Source organism: Orcinus orca, chromosome 5, assembly GCF_937001465.1.
Source record: "Orcinus orca chromosome 5, mOrcOrc1.1, whole genome shotgun sequence".
Classification (NCBI taxonomy): Eukaryota; Metazoa; Chordata; class Mammalia; order Artiodactyla; family Delphinidae; genus Orcinus; species Orcinus orca.
In genome coordinates, this window is record NC_064563.1 from 141,424,256 (window position 1) to 141,440,757 (window position 16,502).

Genomic DNA, 16,502 nt, shown 5'->3' on the forward strand with positions numbered 1-16,502 from the left:
CATTTGATAATACTTTATTCATTTAAAATGTTGTTCCTATTTACTTGTAAGTATTGAAACTGCATTTCTTAAAAAAAAAAGGTAAAAACATAACTAACATGGAGATATTCCTATTTCATATTGGCTTTCCATTTCTTGTTTTTCCAAATTAGTGAAATTTCCTATCCAACTTTATTCCAGCTTTTAAATACAGTAGGTTAATTTAATCATGAAGGTTTATGGTCAGTTAACAAGATTGTCTTTTTGTTATTTTCTGAAAATTATCTTATGGTAGCAATGCTACATTGAAATACTTTTTAAAAATGGAAGGAATAGGAAGCAAAGTTTCAGATGCCTCTGAAAATCAAAAGATGCTCATAGTTGTTAATAGGGATCAAGTATATTGTAAATGGAAAATATGTGCCCATCTTGAGAGTCATTTGAATAGATTTTAGACTTGTAAAATTTTTTCCTATTTAAACCAAATCATATATGCCGCCATGATATCAAGCACTACTATCTCTCTCCAGCCAAAGTGAAACAGCTATACCTCTAGCTCAGTGAGTTTTTTAACTATGTGAGTGTATCAGAATCCCATGGGAAGTCATTTCCAAAACAGACGTGCAGTGGCCCTATTCTAGGTCTGCTGGCTCAGTGTTAGAAGGTGGCAGGGCAAGTATGTTTCAAAAAAAGTTTCTCAGACGATCCTGGCACACACAGGCTTGTAGATAACCCAACTACTGCTTTAAGCAGCTGGATAGGTAGGTGACAAACTTCCTTTCCTAAGCTGGGAAATAAGTCTCAGTAGTAGGGAGTCTTTGGGCTTCACGATGCCATTGGCTTATAAAAACTTGGAAATGTAATACTTCTTCCTGGTCCCTTTCAGTTAGGCTTTCTTCACTCTGAGCAGGCCTTAAGGTTGAGCTGACCTGCTAGTGGAGGCATGGGATGGTTCTCAGATTTGGCTGGAGTTGTGGAGGTCACAGAAGCTTTCGTGAGAAGCGGCTCCATGCTGCTGGCTGCCTTGTTTGAGTGTTAAGTTAGGGAGTTTGGGTAGGAGGATTTTGTTTGTTTCTCTCCCCTTTTTAAGTAAAACTATCTTTGCTTTTGTAGTATTTTCTAGATATAAATTTTAAATGGCCAGGTGAAGATGAATTGGTCTCTGAAGACATCTCAGATTACTTCATCGAAAATAATCCATTTCAAGATTTCTTTTTCTAAGAAGTCTTAGAATGAGATGGAGGAGGACAGGGTAGAGAAGTGATCAGTCAGAAAGGACACCCAATTGAATCTTTATGTGGCAGTGTTTCTAGATTTATCTGTGAGACTAGTACAGTACAGATGTCTGAAATTTCAATTACATTGTACTGAGTTTGAGTCTTTCTTAATGCTTTGAATTAACCTGAAAAAAGTCTTTCAGGTTAATTTAGATACAATTTAGCTATTAAATTAATGGTAAACCAAGTACCAGCCATAGCAGGAAAGAATAATAGGGAGATAAATTGTTCTCAATAATATTTTCTTCTAATAAGGCATAATTGTTTAAGCTATATCTTGGTTACCGGTTAGGATTGAACTAAATGAAAGGGCTTGAATTATATATATATATATATATTTTTTTTTCATTTCACAGATTTACCACTCCCTTGAAACGTTTAGTTCTTTAAACAGTATTCATAGTCTAATGTTGAAATCAGTAAATGGAACTCTAATAACCCAGTTATTTTTTGCTGTTAATATTAGACTTGTGTTCTTAATTCATTGTTGACCACAGTTAAACAAAACTTGTTTTGGAATTAATACTATTTTGAAATATATTTCAGATATACCAATATATTCAGAGTCGCTTTTATCGGTCTCCAGAGGTGCTACTGGGAATGCCTTATGACCTTGCTATTGACATGTGGTCCCTTGGGTGTATTTTGGTTGAAATGCACACTGGAGAACCTCTGTTCAGTGGAGCCAATGAGGTATATGATGGATCGCTTTAAAAATTCTGTTTTTGTTTTCAGTCTCTGACAGTATAATCTGAAAGTTGTTTTTAGGAAAAGATGTCTATTTACCAACTTTAATCATTCAAGTGTTAGGTCAGTTCTGAACTTATTTTATCCATTTAAAATTTTTTTTCAATTATGTAACGGTGAGTTTAGAATTGTGAGACGGGAAGCGAGATCTTTCAATCTGCCAGTGGAGGAGAGCAATAAATTAGATTAGAAAATGTTAAGTATTTTGGTATAAATTTTACAGATTTTAAGTATAAGAACAGAAAAAGATGATAATGAAGAAATGAGGACCACCCTAAAAACAGTGTAAACGTGACTGTAAATTTTGAGAGTATGATTTGAAATTAAAGTAAATGATGACTAGTAAGGTTGATGAATATTTGGTCTGAATAATTCAGGGTAAATTAGGACTATAGAATTTCAGAGCGAGTCCACAGGTGTTTATTCTGTGTTCTTAGAAGATTTTTGAAGGTCAGAGGCGGTGCCTGGGAGGAGGGAGGGCAAGGGAGAGGGAGGCCAAGCTCCCTTACAGTCAGAGGAATGGGCTTTCATTGGTTTTAAAACTGTTTGCTTGTGGGATCCTGTTGTGTTTTGTTTTTTAAAGAAAAGTTAACCATTGCAGATTGTGATCAGTCCATTCATTTATACGTGAGAAAAGAAAGACTAATGAAATTTCATGACTTGAACTGGGTTATACAACTGTCAGTAAATAGTGCCAGAAACGTGTCCCTTCCTCCTTCCTTTTAATTCACTTCACTCTAGCCAGTGAGCTACTTTTTGGCAGAGCTGCCATAAGTGTGTCTTTGGTTTTCTTTTAATAATAAATAATATAAAGGTAATAGTACCTTTTTCATGGGCTTAAACAATATTAGGAGCATCTGAAACTTCAGTGGCTTCCATCTCACTCATGGTGAAAGCCAGTCCTTTTGAGTAGCTTGAAAATCCCTTACTCCCTCTGTCTCCTGTTCTCTCTCCACCTCTCCCTGCTGTCCTGCCCCGCCCCGCCCCGCCCCGCCCCGCCCCTGCCGTCTCCCGGCCCGGCACACACAGCTCTCTCTCAGAGCTCTCTCTCTCTCTCCCTACGAACGAACCACAGGCTTGTACCAGGGCCCTTACGTTCATTCTTTGCTCCGTGCCTGGAGTGCTCTTGCTCCTGCCCTTGCGGCCTTCATGTTTTTGCTCTCACGTCACCTTCTCGGGGAAGCCTTTCGTGACACCCTATTTTAAGTTGCAGTGCCCTTCTCACTCTCCATCCCCTTTTAATTTTCTCCATGGTTCTTAGTGGTCACCTGATATGTATTTGCTTCTTGGTGATCTCTTCCTCTACAACACAGACTTTGGGGCAGGGATTTTTGTTTTGTTTATTGCTGTGTTCTAGTGGGCATGGTTTCCAGCATATAGTAGACGCTCAGTATTTGAGTGAATTAATCTGCACTTAAAAAAAATACTTTTATTGGGTCCACACTTTTAAGCCTTTGGGTTTTTTTTTTTCTCTGTGTGATTATTTAACTAAAATTCTCCCAAAACTTAAACTTTAAAACTCCCTCCAGTCATTTCCTTACTCTCCATTGTATCCGTGACCACCTGCCATCCCATGGATGTACGTGTTTGCTTCATTGTGTGCCCTCCCCTCTGTGGAGTGTGGGGCTCAAGGAGGGCAGGGACTTTATCTCTTTTGTTCATTATTCTATGCTTACTGCCCTGAGGAGTGCCCAGCACACAGGAGATCCTCGATTTATTTATTTCTAATTTATGAATGAATGAATGGATGGATGAGCACAGATAGGATGTCCTACAGTAGAAATTACAGGTGTTTTGTTTTTATTTTTAATACAGGTAGATCAGATGAATAAAATAGTGGAAGTTCTGGGTATTCCACCTGCTCATATTCTTGACCAAGCACCAAAAGCAAGAAAGTTCTTTGAGAAGTTGCCAGATGGCACTTGGAACTTAAAGAAGACCAAAGATGGAAAACGGGTAAAATAGGGAAATAATTTTTTTGAGCCTTTGTTATTTCTTTTACTGAGCTGTCTTTATATAGCGCATTTTGTATTTACTTGAAATCAGTGTTGCTGAAGTCAGTTATTAACAGTAGTTCCATTGATAACTTAGGTATGTATATTTTCTTCGTAAGTTGGTTATAGAGTTTGACCTGAACTATCTGTATGGACCAGTGTTTGCTTAGTGATCTTTAAGGCTTCATTTTGAAACTGTATGTCTGCCTTTTGAGGTAGCTGATCAAATCACCGTGCCTTGTTTCCACAGTAGAATTAGTAAGTTTGACCTTTGTTTCTCATAGTTTGAGTACGTAGTGAAGTCACAGTAAACAATACTGCAGCTGTGAACAGTGGAAGTCATAATTGCAGTAAATGGCTTTTTTTTTTTTTTTTTTTTTAAGTTCAGATGAGAGAAAAGGATTCTTAAGCAGTTTGTGACAAGAATATGAACTGACTAAATGGTGCTTTGATAGATTTCAGATTCCTAGCTTGGGTAACAGGAGTTTCACATCTCCAAAATCTTTAAAATTTAAGTGAGGTTTTTAAACACGTTAGGTACGTTTTAGTAATTTTCTTTTATCTGAGAACTTTTTTCAGAGACCTAAACTGTGTCAGTTTAATAGTAAATGATAACAGTTTTGCATCTTGATTTACATCTTTGTTTTATATATCTGAAAATAATCATATGTTTTGTAATCTAGCTTGTTTCTAGTATAAGATGAAAATAATCTATAAATCTGTGATTGTATATGATACATATACCAGACACCTTGTGATTGTAGTTTTTGCGTTTCAACACTTAGATTTTATTTTTGCTACACTTTTAATTTTGCCCTTGCGTTTTAGCGATGCTGCCACCAGGTGTCATTTCCAGTGAATTGAAGATGATGCTTATGTGCTGTAATTCACCTTCAGCTATGGAGTCTTAACTTTTAATATCAAATGGGTTTTTTTTTAAGAATATTAAAAAAAATAATATATATATATATAACTATCTTTCACAACTGATTTGTAACTTACTGCATTTTGCCTTATTCTCTGAAGTTCCAGGCATTGTAATATCTGGCAGCTAAATTATGCCTACTCCCCATAAGGAAGGGATGGAAAATACCAAGCAGACATCCTGAATCCTTTTGCCTTTGTCCACATAGCTTTATCAGTCATGGCCCCTTTTCCCATTGAACCAAAACACAGCCTAGGAATCCTTAGCTTCTGCAGCATTCAAGGTTGCTCCTACCAGTTGATTTTAATTAGCATGGAGGATGTGAAGCCTTCTTTATGTTTTTATCTCTCTGCAGTACAGGCTACCACTTCTTTTTCCACTTTGAAGTTTTTTTTTTTCTTCTGCTGCTGCTGTTTTTTTTTCCTTTTTCTAAATGAAACATTCATCTCATTCCATTTCCCTAATCTCTGCCTTATAAAACCACAGTTAAGTCACAATGAGTTGTAACCTATCATTTCTCCAAAATTCAGGTATAATTATTTTAAATTGTTTAGGGGGGACATTTCAGAAAAGAGTAGTTAAATCTTTTCCCTTAAAATTGAAAGTGAGTATCTTGACCCACATTTAATACATATTAATTAACCATAGATTATTTGAGGTTTTCTTTAGCTGCAATTAAGCAGCTGACTTAAGAAACTTTATTTTTTAAAGTGTAAGATAATTACTTCTCTTTGAATAGAAATAAATTTTCAGCAACAAAAAAATCAAATCCATAACCAAATGGTTACATTGTAACGATGCACTAGGGATTTTAACCATAAGTATAAACAGGTGTGCATGCACCATCATTGGGTATATTTGTTTGCTTTATTTCCTTAGTGATTTTATTTTTAATTTCTCATTTTATGTTTCAAGGGCCCATTTTAGCTTCCTAGTAATGAAATCCATACCTACTATCTATTTTTTTCCTTTGGTGGGGAAGGGGGATGAAGAATTAAGAGTATAAACGATACCATTTTGTTGAAGTATAATTTATACACAGTAAGATGAGTATCTTAAGTGTTCTAACTTTTTAACTTTTAAATACAACAGTATATATCCACTACCTAAAACAAGGCATAGAGTAAGTACTTCCACCACCTCTTATATCCTTTTCTGTCATCTCACCCTCAGTTTCTGATTTCTGTCATCATAGGTTAGTTTTGACTATTCATAGGAAAAATTCATGTAAATGGGATCTGTATAGTATTTATTACTTTGTTTCTTTCACTTAACAGACATTGTTTTTGGAGATTCATCCATATTGTGTCTCAGAAGTTACTCCATCTTATTGCTTCATAGTATTTCATTGAATGGAAATACTGTATTTATATTTACCTGTCAGTGGATGTTTGGGTTGTTTCCAGTTTAGGACTATTATGAATAAGGCTACTGGGAACATTCTTGTATCAACTTTTGTACACTTAAATTTTCATTTCTCTGGGTTCACTACTTAGAAGTAGAATTACCAGATCATAGGGTGTATGTGTGTTTACGTTCATAAGAAAAGAGCAAACAGTTTCCCACAGTTTTATCATTTTGCATCCCCACAGGTATGAGAGTTGCAGTTGCATGACATCCTCACCATTTGATGTGGTTGGTCTTCTTGATTTTAGCCATTCTAATGGGTATATATAGTGGTTTTCATTTGCATTTCCCCATGACTGATGATAGTGACCACCTTTTCATGTGCTCATTAGCCATTCGTGTATCTTCTTTTTTGTGATAGTCTTTCCAGTCTTTTGCCTGTTTGTTATTGGGATGTTTAATTGTTGAGCTGTAGGAATTCCTTTTTTTTTTAACACGTAATGGATATAAGTCCTTTGTCACATATATGTCAGTATTCTCAGACTGCACCTCGCCTATTTCTTTCCTTAGTAGTAGTTTTTAATGAGCAGGAAATTTAATCTCTTTTTTTTTAATGAATAGTGTTTTTTGTATTCTAAGAAATCTTTACCTTCCTCAAGTTTATGAAGATACTCTCCTTTAAAAGTTTTTTTTAAATTGAAGTATATGTAGTTGATTTACAATGTTGTATTAGTTTCAGATGTACAGCATAGTAATTCAGTTACACATACATATATATATTCTTTTTCAGATTCTTTTCCCTTCTAGGTTATTGCAAAATATCTAGTATGTCCCTGTTGGTTATCTGTTTTATATATACTAGTGTGTATATGTTAATCCCAAACTCCTAATTTATCCCTCCCATCCCTTTCCCCTTTGGTAACCATAAATTTGTTTTCTATGTCTGTAGGTCTGTTTCTGTTCTGAAAGTAAGTTCATTTGCATCTTTCTTTTCTTTTCCTTTTTTTTTTAGATTCCACATATAAGTGATCTATTTTTCTTTGTCTGGCTTATTTCACTTAGTATGATAATCTCTAGGTCCATCCATGTTGCTGCAGATGGCATTATTTCATTCTTTTCTATGGCTGAGTAATATTTCGCTATATATATACACATACACCCCACATCTTCTTTATCCACTCATCTGTCGATGGACATTTAGGTTGCTTCCATGTCTTGGCTATTGTATTGGGTTGGCCAAAAAGTTCGGGTTTTTCTGCAAGATGTTACAGGAAAACACGAACGAACTTTTTGGCCAACCCAATAAATAGTCCTGCAGTGAACATCGGGGTGCTTGTATCTTTCCGAATTAGTTTTCTCTGGATATATGTCCAGGAGTCAGATTGCAGGATCATATGGTAACTCTATTTTTAGTTTTTAAGAAACCTCCATACTGTTCTCCATAGTGGTTGTACCGATTTACATTCCCACTAACAGTGCAGGAGGGTTCCCTTTTCACCACACCCTCTCCAGCATTTATTATTTATAGACTTTTCCATAATGGCCATTCTGACTGGTGTGAGGTGATACCTCATTGTAGTTTTGATTTGCGTTTCTCTAATAATCAGCAATGTTGAGCATCTTTTCATGGGCCTGTTGGCCTTATCTTTCTTCGAGAATCTTTACATCCTTACTTTGTGTCTGTCTGTGTGTATTTGTTTTATCAATAACTGAGAGGAGTGTTCATTTTTAGTGATGATACTGAATTTGTCTTCATCTCCTTCAGTTGCTTTATGTTTTTTGAAGCTCTCTTAATAGGTATACTTATTTAGTATTTTTAGGACTTGGTGATAAATTCAGTCTTTCATTACCAAGAAATATTCCTCTTTATCTCTAATAATATTTTTGTCTTTGAGTCTACTTTGTCTAATATTACTCTAGCTATACCACCTTTTAATTCTTAACATTTTTATAGTGGTTTTTTTACCCTTTTACTGTAGTAAACCTGTTCATACTTTTGTATGTGAAGTATGACTTCTGTATACAAAATGTAGTTGAGTCATCCTTTTTAATCTAGTCAAATAGTATCTTCCTTTCACAATGAATATTTAACCTATTTAATTATTCAGGGGTTTGGGTTTTAGACTTTTGCCTTATTTGTATTCTATTTGTTTTATCTGTTCTTTGTTCCCTGTTCCTTCTTTACTGCCTTCTTTTGAGTTGAGTACTTTTTGGTATTTTATTTCACCTTTTCTTAAGTGACTGTTTAGCTGTTCTTCGGTGTGTAATTTTTAGTGTTGCTTTTACTGTATGCATCTTTAACTTACCAGTTGAACTTAACAAAATGTTATATCACTTTATAAACCGTGTGATAACCACATGCTTTTATCTAAGTCCTTCTGTCTCTTGTCATCATATATCACTTACACATATGTTATAACCCTCACAACACATTGACTACTTAAATTAAAAATGATTTTTTAAAGAGATTTAAAAGTACATAAAAAATAAAGAAAATAAAAAGTTCTTTTTGGGAATTCCCTGGTGGTCCAGTGGTTAGGACTTGGAGCTTTCACTACTGCAGCCCCGAGTTCAGTCCCTGGTTGGGGAACTAAGATCCTGCAAGCCCCAAAGAAAAAAAAAGTTCTTTTCTTTTTACCCATAGAATTTTTCATTTCTTTTTGCAGTTCCCAACTTCAGTCTTGTATTATGTTCCTTCAGCTTGAAGAACTTCCTTTAACTTTTTATTTTATAGTGAATAACTTCTGCTGATGAATTCTCTCAGCAGTTGTTTATCTGAAAATATCTTTATTCACCTTCGTTTTTGGGAAGATATTTTCCATGGATATGGAAATTACAAATTGATATAGAATTTTAGGTTTACGTAAACCTAAACAAATTTAGTTGTTTAAATATATTAATGACATTGTTTTCTGTATTACATTGTTTCTGAAGAAAAGTCAATGGTTTTTCTAAGCATTGTTTTCTTTATGAAATATTTCTCTGTCTTCCCCCTGGCTGATTTTGATGCTTTTTTTTAATTATTATAACTTAAGATGTTTTTATTTGATTCTCACAATAAGAAGATGACGATAGATAGTAATAATAGATATTCTCAGTTCCATTTTTACACATCAGAAAACTGAGATTCAAGAGTGTTAAATAAATTCTTTGGCGACCACAGCAAGGAATGGTAGGGCTAGAAAGCAAGCTCAGGTCTTCTCAAGCTGCGCTTAGCACGCTCTCACGCTGAGAAAGAGAACTTGGGGATATAACAAAGAAGGAAAATGCCTTTAGCACAGGGATCTTCTGTGGAAGAGAAAAGAAGCAAGCAATTTGGGTGACACGCTCAAACATGACATATAAAAGCTGGTATGAATTTTGTAGATCTTTTTGTTCAACCTCTTTTTTTTTTTGCTTTTTTTTTATGTTTGATTTTTCAGCAGTTTGACTATTAGGTTCTTATGTATAGTTTTCCTTGTATTTATTCTCCATGGAGTTTGCTGAGTTTGTTAGATCTGTGGATTAATCTCTTTCATCAGTTTTTGAAAGTGCTCAGACATCATCCTTTCAAATATTTGTTCTGCTTCACTCTCTCTTCTCCTGCTAATTATTCAATTAAATATATGTTATAGTGCTTACTATTAGAGGTCTCTGGTTTATTCATTTTGTTTTCTTTTTGTGTGTTAGTTTAGATAATTTCTTTGCTCTGTCTTTCTAGTTCACTGATTGCTTTTCTTCTCTTGAGCCCAGTCTGCTGTTAAAACCATTAAATGGATTCTCTGCATTTCTTTTAGTTCTAGTGTTTTCACTTAATTTATCTTTTTTTAAAAAAAATACTTTTGGGCTTCCCTGGTGGCACAGTGGTTGAGAGTCCGCCTGCCGATGCAGGGGACACGGGTTCGTGCCCCGGTCCGGGAAGATCCCACGTGCTGCGGAGCGGCTGGGCCCATGAGTCATGGCCGCTGAGCCTGTGCATCTGGAGCCTGTGCTCCGCAATGCGAGAGGCCACAACAGTGAGAGGCCTGCATACCGCAAAAAAAAAAAGAAAAGAAAAAAAGAAAAAAAACTAGTTTTAAATAACACCCCCCCAGTCTATCCACACGTTACCTAACTTTTGAACTAAATTCTTTTTATCATAGTTATTTTAAAAAAATTAATTTATTTTGACTGCGTTGGGTCTTTGTTGCTGTGTGCAGGCTTTCTCTGGTCGTGGCAAGCGGGAGCTACTCCTTGTCGTGGTGTGCGGGTTTCTCGTTGCAGTGGCTTCTCTTGTTGCGGAGCACAGGCTCTAGGCACACGGGCTTCAGTAGCTGTGGCACATGGGCTCAGTAGTTGTGGCTCATGGGCTCTAGAGCACAGGCTCAGTAGTTGTGGCGCACGGGCTTAGTTGCTCTGTGGCACGTGGGATCGTCCTGGACCAGGGCCCGAACCCATGTCCCCTGCGTTGGCAGGCGGTTTCTTAACCACTGCGCTACCAGGGAAGCCCCATAGTTATTTTAAAATACCTGTCTGTCAGTTTCAACATTTGGGTCATTTATATATGTGAGTTTTCTACTATTTTTTTCACTTGATTATGGACCCTTTTTGTTTGTTTGTTTCATGTGTCTATAATTTTTTATATGTATGTTGGACTTGCTGTATTTAAGAACAGTTGAGATGGAAGTAAATCTTATTTCCCTTTAGAAAGAGGCATGCTGCTTACTCTGTCAGGCTGCTAGTGTGATGAGACTGAGTCAGTTTCATTTGTAGTTTAGCTGAATCTGGGCTGTGTTTTGTTTGTTTGCTTGACTTAGATTCTATTCTCCACTGTCTTCATAGGTTTTAAGCGGTGTTTGGAAACTGCAGAGATCTTTTATGCATTGTTGCCCAGCCAGCAACCCGCTGCTAACTCTTGGTGCCTCGGGGTGATCTGTGTCCATAATGCTGCTCTGGACCCAGCTCTGCAGCGCCCTGGGGGACCCTCCCTGGGTCGTCTGCCTGTCCCGTCCTGTGGCCCAGCCACACGTGGCTGTTAGAAGTTGGTTGGGAGTTGGGCTGGACTCTTCTTAGTCACATCTGTGGCATTTGCTCCTTCTCCCACCATAAGTCTCTTCTTTCCTAGGAAAGACTCTTCATTTTCTAGAATTTAGTTAATCTGGTTTCTTTAGTCCTCAGCTCTCTGATAGGTTTTTAAAAAGCAGTGATTTTGTTGTGTGCCTGCCTGGCTTGTTCTTGATTTTAGAGTAAGAGCGATGGTCTCTTGCGAATTTCTACATTGTACCTAGAAGCAAAAATCCAATGATACTATTCTGAATAAATTCAGTATTCATAGGGATTTTAAACATTATACTGTTATCTGTTAAAATGAGTTCCCAGAAAATCTCAGCACATGTTAAGGCAATTTATTATTAACCATATTTTCTATCAATAAAATGAGGCATAAATAATTTACTTCTGATTCTTTTATCTGCATATGAGCAGGTAGGGTTAGACCCATGATTCTTTATTAGGAGTGATCTTTAAAGCTTTAATGAGCCACTGTTACTGAGTAAGTGCCCCTGAGTTCACAGGTGTATTGGGCAGAAAAGAGGTTCACAACCACTGGTTGGCACACTTCCTTTGTAAAGGACCCCATAGTAAAGGTTTTGGCTTTGTGGGCTTCTGTTGAGTATTCTTGCTTGGTTTTGTTTGTTTTTACAATCTTTAAAAATATGAAAACAATTCATAGTGGAGGCTATATAAAAACAGGCTCTGAGCCAGCCCATAGTTTGCTGATCTCTGGGCTAGATGATCTTTATAGTCATTTCTGGTCTCAAAAGTGAATTTCTCCTAAGTACAGTGTGTTCGGAATAGTATGTGAATAGTATTGTGAATAGTATTTTAATCGGAATAGTATGTGAATAGTATTGTGAATATTTCACATTAGTGTGAAAATATAGAGGCTCTAACTATAAAGCATTCTTTTTAATAAAGGCCTCAACATTATCATACATGTAAGCATATTTGACATTATGTAGGCTTTTACATATTCCATCAGATTTAGAGAAAGCCTTTTTATCTTTTTTCTCTTTAGGAGTATAAACCACCAGGAACCCGCAAACTTCATAATATTCTCGGAGTAGAAACAGGAGGACCTGGTGGGCGTCGTGCTGGGGAATCGGGTCATACAGTAGCTGACTACTTGAAGTTCAAAGACCTCATTTTAAGGATGCTTGATTATGACCCCAAAACTCGAATTCAACCTTACTATGCCCTGCAGCACAGTTTTTTCAAGAAAACAGCTGATGAAGGTACAAACACAAGTAATAGTGTATCCACGAGTCCTGCCATGGAGCAGTCACAGTCTTCGGGCACCACCTCCAGTACATCTTCAAGCTCAGGTCTGTTCTTTTGATATTATATTAGGCTTTGAAATGTTTCCTCTTTTCTTTACAAAGTGGGGGTTATTTTAAAGTTTTTTAAAGTTTGTTAATGGGTGGGAGGAATTATTTTTCCCGAACCTGTTCTTTGTGGCTAGTAAAAAAATTCACCTCCCCCAAAGCTCTAATACTTAATTATGCGTATAATAAATTCTGCTTGGAAACAATACTCCTTATTAGCCAAATTTTAAAATTGTTTTTAAAATGGAAATACTTGGTTCACATGCTTGAGTCTTCCCCTGACTTAACCAAACTTGGTCATATTTTAGTTCAGTGGTTGATGTGAAAGAACATAGAGGATTGGAAGCCTTCCTGGTATACTTCAGGTTAATACAGATTGTTTTTTGGTGACTCACTTCCCGTTTTAATGTTATAGTTTTAGGATATATACTTGAACAGAATTAACTTTACACTCACAAGCTGTACCGTGTTGTGATGCTTCAGGTGGGTCATCGGGGACGAGCAACAGTGGGAGAGCCAGGTCGGACCCAACGCACCAGCATCGGCACAGCGGCGGGCACTTCACAGCTGCTGTCCAGGCCATGGACTGTGAGACACACAGTCCCCAGGTGAGCAGTCACACAGCCCTTCATTCACGCCCTCCACTGTGCCCAGGCGTACCAGTGTTGGATGCCAAGTGGTTTTAGAATGATAACGTCATTTACTCTAAAAGGTTCATATCTTCCTTGGTTGTAAGGAATTCTAACTTACACATCCTTGCAACATTTTCCCTCCGTGTTTAGAAATAGCTCCCGTTTATTGAGTGCGTACCAGCAGCTGCTCCAGGTGTTTGTTTATCTTGTTTACTCCGGCAGCATTTTGAGCCTTGCCCTGTTTGGATTTTCATTTTACTTTGGGAACTGTGACTTCAAGGTTTAGGGAACTTTCCGAGGTGCGTGATCTTAATTACTGCACTCCACTGCCTCTTGTGATCTGCTATCACTGATAGTCCTAGATTCTGAATCAGTTTGTGGTTTGATTTTCACCTCCATTTTTTGTTTTGAAGGTTTTTTGTTAAAGAGGATCTAATTAAGTAAATTTTTTTAAGGGGTGAAGCAGATGATGGTAGAATATTTATTAAATACTCTTTGTAAAATAATAAGTTAATTCATACTGAGTACTGCATTATGATGTTTACAGTGAGAGGCAAGTATATTATCTAATGAGAAATAAAATGGAAGTTGATGAATATCACTGCCCATTCTTGGGACTGGGGCAGCTGAGTGCTGGTGGAGAAAGGCATACGTGTAGATGCATTGTTACCCCTGTGAATTCGTAGTCACCAGCATCTACTTGGGCAAGCTTGCATGTTTCTCAGGTCATCTCATCGTGCTCCCATTCTCTTTAATAATTGCTTCAGACTCTCCTACTCTTGCTAGAAACCTTTGCCTCCCCTTCTCTGCTCTCCCTCACTCCTCACTGTGTAAGGAACAGTCCTCAGAAAGGAGCGCTTCACTGCGTGTCGCCAGCCACCTCGCCCCACCGCCATGTGTGCTTGTCCCCTTTCTCCGGCCCCTTGTCAGCAGGGGCAGCAGCTCCTGCCTGGGGTCAGCCACCTCGGGCCCTGCCCCTCTCCTCCCACCTGCACAGGACTTGGCCCTGCTCAGCCACTGGCCCCTGTGTCCTCTGCTCGCCTTCTTCCCGTCAGCACCTGATCATCCCCAGCTGTCTCCCATCTGAAGCAAAACCTTTCCCTGGCCCTTGTCTTCCTCGCCCCACATTTCTGCTACTATTACTTCACCCTTTAAGAAGTCTTCAGCTGCTCCAGTTGGGCTGCTTCCCAACTCAGGAAACTGTTCCTGTGGAGTCACAGTGGTCATTACTGAGGAGCCCGGCAGACACTCAGTCACTTGTCACTCTCTGGTCCTCACTCACGTTGACACAGCCCTGGCCTCTCTGTGCTTTTTTTTTTTGCGGTACGCGGGCCTCTCATTGCTGTGGCCTCTCCCGTTGCAGAGCACAAGCTCCGGACGCGCAGGCTCAGCGGCCATGGCTCACGGGCCCAGCCGCTCCGCGGCATGTGGGATCCTCCCGGACTGGGGCACGAACCCGCGTCCCCTGCATCGGCAGGGGGACTCTCAACCACTGTGCCACCAGGGAAGCCCCTCTCCATGCTTTTTGTAGCACTCTCCTCTGCCTTCCCGGACAGGATGGCCCTCATCCCAGCCCACCTCCTTCCTTCACTGTCTCCTTTTCGGATTCTCTGCTCCCCCGCGGCCACGTAAACGTGGGTGGTCTGTGTCCTGTCTCTCACCTTAAACACTTCCTGGTGACCTCACCTGCTCTTACCAATGACTGCAGCTACCATCTCGATGTCGGTCACTTTATGTCTTTATTTCTGATCTAGACTTCACTCCTGAGCCCCACACCTTTATTTCTAATCATTTACTATAAATACCGTTTTGGAAGTCCCTACAGCATAACACTGCAGATGCATCCTATAAACTGATGTCATCATTTTCTCCTCCGCCAAAGCTCATCTCCTTTTATCTGTATCAATACAAGTGGCCCTGAATTTACCCATTTGCTCAGGTCGTACACCTGGCACCTGGGGGAGTTCATTCTTGACTCCTCTCTCCCTCACCCCCCACCTTGAATCCAATGGTAAATAGTATGGATTCTGAATATCCTACATATGTGTCTGTTCTCTCTACTTCACCCGCTTGGTACAATCATCTCTAGCTTATCTTGCTGTAAAGATTATTCCAACTGGACTTCCAGCATCCAGTTTCATTCACCAGTTCGCCTCTGTTCTATTCTCTGCAGCCTAGTGAATGTTCAGTAGAGCAGTCTGATCCAGCTCTTTCCCTTGCTTTCAACCAGTTTCTGGCTTTCTCTTGTACTTAAAAAAAAAATTGCGACTTCTTACACAGGATTCAGTGATTTCTGTCATCTGGCTCCTACCCAGGCATCCTTCCTCCTCTTCATTCATTCTGGTCTTCCTGGAATTTTTTTTTTTTTCATTTTTCAGACTGTATACCATGTTCCCTTTCACATTTCTCACATTGACCGTGCTCAGCCTGGAATAAGCTTTTCCTCTGTCTTTGCTTTGGTGACTACTATATATCCTTCAGGTCTCAAATATCACGGCCAGAGGCTTTCCCTAATTCTTTAGAACGACCTTCCTTCTTCCATCCCTTTCTCCCAGTTTCTAAATTAATGTTATTAGTTTTATGTAGTCTTTCTGCGATGTTTTATACATATGCAAGCAAATACAAATGTATATCCTTCACCTAACCTTTGTACACAAATGGTAGCATACCGTGCACACATCTTGTTTTTTTTATTTTAACGTGTTTTACATATATTTTTATTTATTTATTTATTTATTTATTTATTTATTTTTGCCGTACGCGGGCCTCTCACTGTTGTGGCCTCTCCCGTTGCGGAGCACAGGCTCCGGACACGCAGGCTCAGCGGCCATGGCTCACGGGCCCAGCCGCTGTGCGGCATGTGGGATCTTCCCGGACCGGGGCACGAACCTGCATCCCCTGCATCGGCAGGCAGACTGTCAACCACTGCGCCACCAGGGAAGCCCTACATATATTTTAAAATATATATTATGGAGCTCTTTCTGTATCATATAGGGAGCTTTTTCATTCTTTTTGTTGTGTTTTTAACAGTCACACAGTATTCCATTGTTTAGATATTCCAAGTCATTGCAGTAGTTCCCTATTAATGGACATTTAGCTTATTTCCAATCTTTTTTACTACTGCAAATAATGCTGTAATAAATAACCCTACATATAAATCATCCACACACATGCAGTTTATATGTGATATGAGTTCCTGGATGTGAAATTGCTGGGTCAAAGAGTAACGTGGTTTGTCATTTTGATAGCTGTTGCCAGAT

At 38.5% G+C, this 16,502-nt stretch overlaps 1 protein-coding gene across 15 annotated transcripts in view; it reads left to right on the forward strand.

Moving 5' to 3' along the window:
* DYRK1A (dual specificity tyrosine phosphorylation regulated kinase 1A) overlaps window positions 1-16,502 on the forward strand; it is a 145,404-nt gene that overhangs the window by 122,239 nt on the left and 6,663 nt on the right. For all 15 annotated transcript variants that reach the window (XM_033418293.2, XM_033418298.2, XM_033418292.2 and 12 more), the window contains 4 exons: window positions 1,803-1,949; window positions 3,819-3,959; window positions 12,304-12,610; window positions 13,094-13,218. In XM_033418293.2, the coding sequence (XP_033274184.2) occupies window positions 1,803-1,949; window positions 3,819-3,959; window positions 12,304-12,610; window positions 13,094-13,218 (720 nt within the window). The remainder of the gene's footprint in view (window positions 1-1,802; window positions 1,950-3,818; window positions 3,960-12,303; window positions 12,611-13,093; window positions 13,219-16,502) is intronic.